General features: G+C 43.7%; 1 protein-coding gene across 1 annotated transcript in view; it reads left to right on the plus strand.

Annotated features, from left to right (window-relative positions):
* Positions 1-8,826, plus strand: part of ANOS1 (anosmin 1) — a 194,642-nt gene that overhangs the window by 159,142 nt on the left and 26,674 nt on the right. Inside the window, exon 9 of the mRNA XM_004385193.1 lies at positions 3,169-3,315. Coding sequence (XP_004385250.1) covers positions 3,169-3,315 — 147 coding nt within the window. The remainder of the gene's footprint in view (positions 1-3,168; positions 3,316-8,826) is intronic.

Raw genomic sequence — 8,826 nt, forward strand, 5'->3', positions numbered from 1 at the left:
TCAGTTGTGCAGACATTTATTTGAACTCCCTAAATTAAAATATTCTAAATATGGTTGTGACTAATAGAAGTATTCAAGACCTTTTCCACCATTTTGTCATACTGTGGTGGCTTGCGTGTTGCTGTGATGCTGGAAGCTCTGCCACCAGTATTTCAAATACCAGCAGGATCACCCACGGTGGACAAGTTTCAGCAGAGCTTTCAGACTAAGACTAGGAAGAAAGATATGGCCATCACTTCCAAAAATCAGCCAATGGAAACCCTATGGATTACAACAGAACACTGTCTGGTATAGTGCTGGAAGATGAAGCCCCTAGGCTGGAAGGCAACAACAGACTCAGTCATGCTGGCGATGATGAGGATGAGTGAGACCCGGCAGTGTTTCATTCTGTTGTACATCGGGTCGCCATGAGTTGGAGTGGACCTGAAGGCAGCTAACAACAACAAGCCCTTTTCATCACCTCCTCTGGGTGAATCAATTATTGAGCACACCTGTATGAGTCCAAATAGACAGTCGATGCAGTTTTTCTTTGGGGGCCCCCCAGCTTCCCTTGATTGTCGCTGCCTTACCCCCCAGACTGGGAGTTCACTCCCATTCCTCCTCACCTTTCTCCCTTCTTCCCACCTGCCCAAGAATGTGAATCTCACTCTAAGCTTTATTAGAAATCTCACCATAAACTTTATTAGAAAACTTTCGATGCCTCATTTGCTATCAGAGCATCATCAATACAGCCGAACTTCTTAACCTGGGGCTCTTTTGGCTACAGGCGCAATAGTCAGGTGCTCGGCTGCTAACTGAAAGGTGGTCTGTTCCAACCCCCACAGTGGCTCCACAGGAGAAAGACCTGGTTATCTGCTTCTGTAAAGATTACAGCCTTGGAGACCCCACGGGGCAGTTCTGCTCTATCGCATGGGGTTGCTATGAGTTGAAATCAGCTTGACGGCACACAGCAACAGTAACACCAACAACATTTGGGTTATTTGGAATCCAGAAAGAAGGCAACAAAGAGCAAATTAGAGAAAACAAGGTGTTCGAGATGGAAAAATAGAGGAGCACTGAAGGGAGGCTTGTTTCAGATCCCCTTGAGGGACATTCACCAAGGAGCCATTACAGGAGCTCACGGGCGTTTGGAAGGACAGAGGAGCTTGCACCAGACAGAAAGACCTCAGAAAGACCTGGTGCATTCCGACGTGAAGGAATCAGTCTAAACATACAAATGAGCCCGACCGGCTCTAGGAATGAGTTGTAGTTCATGGCACAAACAGGTGAAGATGCAGCTAGATTCAAACAGAAAAAAAAAAAAGGGAAACTGAATCTAGAGCCAGATCATGACCCTCGACAGGGACACAGGAAGAAATGACCGAGGAGAGAAAGTTTAAATGGAGCGATTCAGGGAAACCCTTCATCGCGGCTTATTTCATAGCAGCATACCTCCATCGCCCATTGAAGAGGGGACTCTTGGGGCTTGGGGTCATTCTTGTTGTTAGCTGCCGTTGAGTCAGCTTCTACTCGTGGTGACCCTATGTATAACAACAAAACATTTCCTGGTCCCACGCCGTCCTCACAATCGTTGCTGTTTGAGTCCATTGAGGCAGGTACTGTGTCAGTCTATCTCGTGGAGGGTCTGCCTCTTTTACGCTGACCCTCTACTTTACCAGCCATGATGTCCTTTCCTAGTGACTGGTCCCTTCTGATAACTTGTCCAAAGTAAGGGGGATGAAGGCTCATCATCCTCACTTCTAAGGGGCATTCTAGCTGTACTTTCTCCAAGACAGATTTGTTTCTCCAGCAGTCCATGGCATATCCAGTATTCTTTGCCAACACTAGAATGCATTCTTCTTCACTTTTATATTGTCCTTGCTTTGTAATGAGTGTATATGGATTGCATTTTTAAACAGACAATAGGAATAAAAAGTTAATGTTAAAAAAGCAAGCCTTAATGAGCACGCACACGTGTTCTCATCTAGTCTTTCCTCATGTGCCCTGGTTTCTTCATAGAGCATCAGTTCAGATTGAAACAATTCTACCATCTACTCCTACAACTCATTGATCAGAAAGTCTGTCAGCACTTGTTCCAGGAAGAGACAGCAGGAGTTTGTCAGGTGCACATGATTCCTTCCCTCCCTGACTATGCTCCTATGGTACCGTGTACGTGGCTTCCATTTTGTAGTATAGTTTTCTGTAGACATGTCTTTTGTTATGTCCAGAGTCCGTCAAGTAGAAAACGCCCAGCTTCTAGCTCAGTGCCTGGTACTTAGGAAACCAGAAACCAGTTGCCATTGAGTCGATTCTGACTTATGGTGACCCCATGTGTGTCAGAGTAGAACTGTGCTGCATAGGGTTTTCAATGGTTGATTTTTCAGAAGTAGGTCACCAGGCTTTTTCTCGAGGCACTTCTGGGTAGACTTGAACCTCCAGCCTTTCGGTTAGTAGCCAAACATGTTAACCATTTGCACTGCCCAGTCACTGAATGTTTACAGAAGGAATGAATGAGTGAGGGAACGTGTCCTTACATCCTATTCTTTATTCTAATGGATTGTTGACAGTGCATTCCACTTCATTTGCTGAATATTCTGTTGTTTCAGTTTAATACCTGTCAGATTTCTGGGTGTCTGTCACTAATTTAAGCAGTATGTAGACCGGTTATTGAGTGCTGTGACTGAAGTTGGCATTTAACCATTGTTGATTCAATTTGGACTCTTTGCTACTAATTTGACAAAGTTGGACTTGATGGATAATGTATTGATGGATAATGTCAGCATTTCTGTGAAAAGCTATCTATTGTTTCCATTAATTGGTGATTTAATATTATTTAAATTATTTAATATCCTTCATAACTACATAAAAATGTCCTATTAAGACAAAGGCTATTTTTCCCCCGAAATGTCCTAACTTTGTTACTTTCGTTAGAGCATCCTTCAAGCATGGTGGATTCATGTTGATTACCAACTTAAATTCTGGGATTACGTGTATTTTTAGGCATTTCAGTGTATTATGAAGACAAGGTCATCAACATGAACATGGAAGAATCTGCAGTTACATCATATTTTACCTTAAAAAATTGCAACTAGTGTGAAATAAATGGAATTAAGTACAGTGGGATTTGTTTTAGGTTGTATGATCATTTTCACAAGTAAGTTAGAATGCTGTACTTTGACTTTGTTGTAGAGGAATCCCTTGGGAAAACTGGAAAAGGTGTGATTCAAACCCAGTCCCCTTTCCAAAGAAGACGGCCCACTCGGCTCCTGGAAATCGGGGCTCCCTTCTACCAGGACGACCAGCTGCAAGTCAAGGTCTACTGGAAGAAGACTGAAGGTGCGTAAATGTTCTTGGGGTGTGTTTGAAATTGCATGGTGACATGAAGGTACTTGTGAAAAAGGGCACATCAGGCCACAGCGCTGATGCTAAATAAAGCATCCCTAACAAAGCACTGAAATACCTCTTTTTAAAATGTCTTCTTGTTTTGATGTCTGAATGGGTCGATGTTGATTCTTGGGAGTTTCTAGGCCATTTTGAAATCAGCAGAAGAGTTCTTTATCTATTGAGCATATAAGTCATTTGTCAGTTTCATGAATGCAAGAATCTTCTCCCACTCTGAGCCACTCTCCCCTTTTTTCCTTTCTAAATGGCCCTTAATTTTAGAGAGGATCGATTCATCATTTCGTTTCGTCTACTGCTCTCGATGTCTTGTGTAAGAAATCTTTGCTCACACAAAGCTCACAAAGATACTCTTCTTTCTTATCTTCTGGAGGTATATGGGTTTACCTCTCCCTGTCTCTGACTGACTTTCACCCAGAGTTCAGTTTTGTGTATGGGCCAGTGTAGGGGTCAATGTTCTTTTATTTTTATCCCTAATGATTTCAAGTGACCCAGCATCATTTATTGAAAAGTCATCCCTTCCCCAAAGCTCTGAGTTTCCACTTTTGCCTCCACCTACTCAAATACATATATATGTATATTTGTATAGATATTACACATATAACATATATAAAAATACATATGTATGTGTGTATAGAGAGAGAGACAGAGGTTAATTTTCAAACTATCTATAGTGTCATTTGGCCATATTTCCACCTTTGTGCATATACCTCACTGTCCCAACTACTATAACTTTATAAATATTCTTGATATTAGTTTGTAAAAGTACTCCAATTTTTATCTTCTTCAAGATTGTCTGGGCTCTTCTTGATCCTTTATTTTTATATAAATATTTGAATGAATCTGGCAACATCCACAAAAATCTGCTGGGATCTTTATTGAATTGCAGTGAATCTATATGTCAGTGACTGGAGAATTCACATCTAAAAACATCCAGCCTTCCAAGCCACAAACATGATATATTCCTTTGTTTATTCAGGTTTTAAAACTCTCTCTCAGTAATGTTTTATATTATGAAGAGGCTGTAACACCTTTTACTATGATTATTCCAAGATATCTGTGTTTATTTCAGTCCTATTGTATACGGTATAGTGTTTCTCAATTTCATTTTCTAACTTGTGTTGCTTGTATGTGTGTTGTTATTGTTGGGTGCCGTTGAATCAATTCCGACTCATAGCGGCCGCATACGACAGAGTAGAACATCCCCATAGGGTTTTCTTTGCTGTAACCTTTACCAGAGCAGATTGCCAGGTCTTTCTACCACAGAGCCTCTGGGTGGGTTCGAACTGCCAACCTTTCGGTTAGTAGCTGAGCACTTAGTCGTTATGCCACCAGGGTCCTCTGCTTGTACACACATTTTATATTTATGTCCCGACTGTGAGCCCAATAATACTGTTATACAGTAAAACCTGGGAAAGCCGGAACCTGTGTAAGCCAGAGACCTGTCAGAGAAGGAAAACTGAAATCTTTGGCACTAACACAGAGCAACAGAAAAGTAGTTTAAGACTGCACCCTGTTAGAGGCAGAGAACTTGCGAGACCCAGAAAAACAAGGCAGTCCCCTCGAGTTCAGCTCTTGTAGGTTTCAGCGTAATCATCAAGGTCATAACATTTTATCTGATGATTCCTTTGCAGTTTTCTTATACGATCAATCATGTAGTCTATGAAAAATGACAATTTGGAATTCTCCTTCCCAGACTTTTAGCTTTTTGCTTCTTCCTTAATACCTACGGAGATTTTTAGTCTTCTGTACAGCAGGTGTGATGTTTTTGGTCAGGTGTTTGAAGGCATCCTTTATTGGAAGAATAAAATTCCCTACCATAATAATTTGCAAAGTTTTAGTATGAATGAGCACTGAATTTTTATCAAATATTCTTCCTACATCTAGTGAGATGATCAGTGCATTTTGTCCTTTATTCTACAAATGTGATGAATTAAAGGGCAAATAACACATCACCCTTAGGTTTGCTGTGAGGATTAAATGAGATTATATATACAATATGCCTCGCCCAAAGTAAAACAAAACACTTACTGTTGAGTGGACGCTGACTCACGGTGACCCCATGTGTATTAGAGTAGAACTATGCTCCATAGGGTTTTCAATGGCTGATTTTTTGGGAAACAGATTGCCAGGCCTTTCTTCCGAGGCACTTCTAGGTGGGTTAGAGCCTCCAGCCTTTCGGTCAGCCACCGAGAGCACACCTGTTTGCACCGCCCAGGGCCTGCTGTGAATGTGAAGATTCTTATGAGTCTTCTTGGAGATGGAGTCATGAAGAGTTCCCACAAGGCAGGGCGGAGACGGGACGCCAGAAGGAGGAGGAGAGCCGTTGAGCCTGAGCCGTGTAAGGCTTTGTGTTGTTTTAGGGCCACCTCTCAGTGTGCGTCTCCTCTGTGGCCAACAAAGGACGACCCTTTAGAAATGTTGCCAGTGTTCAGCTGGCAGTCCGAAAGCTGTGAGACAAGTATCTACTTGAAATTGGCAGTTAAAAAGGAATCGATCTCCGTCACGCTTTAAGTGATCCGGAGTTAGAAATAAACGCGTGGAATATCAGTGGTTTTCTCAATTATAGAAATTGTTATGGAAACAATAAGCAATAGGATTTTATAAATATGTATTAATAACTATCAGGGTACAGAGCATTACCCACGAGTCCCTGGGTATTGCAAACAGTTAGTGCGCTTGGCTCCTGACTGAAAGGTCGGAGGTTCGAGTCCACCCAGAGGTGCCTTGGAAGAAAGGCCCGGCGATCTACTTCTGAAAAAACAGCCACTGAAAACCCTGTGGAGCACAATTCTCCTCTGACACACATGGGGTTGCCATGACTTGGCATCAACTTGACGGCAACTGGGTTTTTTGGGGGGAGGGGTTTTAGTATTACCCAATTTCCTTTATAATGCATAAAATTATGCATCTGACCATAAAGAGATCAGTTCCAGAGGCAAAGAGTTGACCTTGATCGTGGCTCTAAAATTGATGCCCCCTCGATTTATGCTCAATGGCTTCGTCCCTGGGCCACCAAGTAGCACAGCTGGGAGAGATGAGCCGACCTAGCAGAGGTGACCTAGTGCCTAGTACTGGTCAGCTGTGGCTTGTTTTCCTACTTCAGTTGCCTGGCGGTCAGGGAGGAGCAGACTGTGGTAACGAGACCCATTTCCAGTCTCTGAGACGCTGTACGCCTGGGAGTGCTTCCTCACCTGGACCAGCATGGAGCCAGCATTTAATAAGTACACGTCCACGCTGGCTTGAGGATGTTCTTTGAGGTTGGCCAAACCCTTGGTTCCAAAGACAGAACTGACGAGAAATGTATTTGTAGAGGACACTATCCTGTGCAGTGAGAGTCCGCAATCGGCCACTGAAGGCCTCAGATAAAACCACTGTGACTATAGCGTTGCTGCTTACTTGGGGGGCAGAGATTCACTCTAAGCCTGCATTGATATGCCAGGGCTTTCTTCCTCTTCTTCTTCTTTTTTAGTAGCCCATGAATCTGCTCCAGTCCCTTGCTGTTTCTTCTTGTGTTCCCTCTCTAAATATTCACGCCAGAAATGTGAACCTAGTTTCCTTTGTCCTTTATTCTTTCACCCACTGATCCTTGAAGTGGATCTGACCATGACCGTTTCTTGGAAGTGGAAGCACTTGACAGCCCCCGTGTGCATTTTCTCTAAAAGCATGTGGAAACATATGTACCCTGGCATTTCATCTGGCTTTAGCTTCCTGAGGGCTTGTGCAGTTGACAGGTTAGGGATCAGTGTCCTGGGGTTGACGGCTGGTACTTCATCCCCTTTAGCCTTAGAGCCCTGGTGGCGCAGTGGTTAAGAGCTTGGCTGCTAACCAAAAAGGTTGGCAGTTCAAATCTACCAGCTGCTCCTTGGAAACCCTATGGGGCAGTTCTACTCTGTCCTATAGGGTCGCTGTGAGTCGGAATTGACTCGATGGCAATGGGTTTGGCTTTAGTTTGGTAGACTGCCTCATAACGCCAGCTTTTTCCTTTGTTTCGCAAATCCTCCAAAAGAAGTTTGGAATGAAAAAGGAAGGTCATGTAAAAACATCTAGATAGACTAATACTCACGACTCTACCAAGTACGTTAAGCCCTTTATGAAAATAATATTGTTGTTGTTAGGTGCCATTGGGCCAGTTCCAACTCACGGTATAACAGAGCAAAACACTGCCGGGTCCTACGCCATCCTCACAATCATTGCTATGTTTGAGCCCATTGTTGCAGCCACTGTGTCAGTTCATCTTGTTGAGGGTCTTCCTCTTTTTTGCTGACCCTCTACTTTACCAAGCATGATGCCCTTCTCCAGGGACTGGTCCCTTCTGATAACACGTCCAAAGTATGTGAGACGTAGTCTCGCCATCCTTACTTCTAAGGAGCACTCTCGTTGTACTTCTTCCTCCAAGACAGATTTGTTCTTCTGGCAGCCCATGGGATAGTCAATATTCTTCGCCAACACCAGTTAAAAGGCACCAGTTCTTCTTCAGTCTTCCTTATTTATGTCCAGCTTTCGCATGCGTACAACAGAACAAAACACTGCCTGGTCCTGCACCATCCTCAGAGTCTTTGTCATGCTTGAGCCCACTGTTGCAGCCACTGTGTCAGTCCGTCTCATTGAGGGTCTTCCTCTTTTTTGCTGACCCTCTACTTTACCAAGCATGATGCCCTTCTCCACGGACTGGTCCCTTCTGATAACATGTCCAAAGTACGTGAGACATAGTCTCGCCATCCTCGCTTCTAAGGAGCGTTCTGGCTGTACTTCTTCCAAGACAGATTTGTTCATTCTTTTGGCAGTCCATAATATATTCAACATTCTTCCCTAACGCCATAACTCAAAGGCATCAGTTCTTCTTCGGCCTTCCTTATTCATTGTCCAGCTTTTGCATGCATATGAGGCGATTGAAAACACCATGGCTTGGGTCAGGTGCACCTCAGTCCTCAAGGTGACATCTTTGCTTTTCAATACTTTTGCAGCAGATTTGCCCAAGTCTGGTAAGCAGTCAGAAATACATGGGTAGAGCTGAGGAAATAGCTTTGTGGTAGAAATATGGGTTTTAACTGGAGCTAGCCCTGGTGGTGGAGTGGTTAAAGTGCTTGGCTGATGACTGAAAGGTTGGCAGTTCGAACCTACCAGCCTCTCCGTGGGAGAAAGATGTGGCAATCTGCTTCGGTAAAAATTACAGTCTTGGAGAACCTGTGGGGCAGTTCTACTCTGTCCTACAGGGTCACTATGAATCGGGATCGACTCGACGGCAGTGGGTTTTAGAGTGCAAAGCCCTTACTTCAGTGTCAGAGATTTCCACTGTGTCCAGCGTTCAGTGATTTCTAGTGGCTTGCACAGCCCACTGACTTTTGGGTACAGTAGCCCCAGTAGTACCCCTTATCCATTCTTTTGGGTACAGTAGCCCCAGGAGTCCCCCCTTATCCATTCTTTTGGGTACAGTAGCCCCAGGAG

This window comes from Trichechus manatus, unplaced genomic scaffold (genome assembly GCF_000243295.1).
Source record: "Trichechus manatus latirostris isolate Lorelei unplaced genomic scaffold, TriManLat1.0 scaffold00134, whole genome shotgun sequence".
Taxonomy (NCBI): Eukaryota; Metazoa; Chordata; class Mammalia; order Sirenia; family Trichechidae; genus Trichechus; species Trichechus manatus.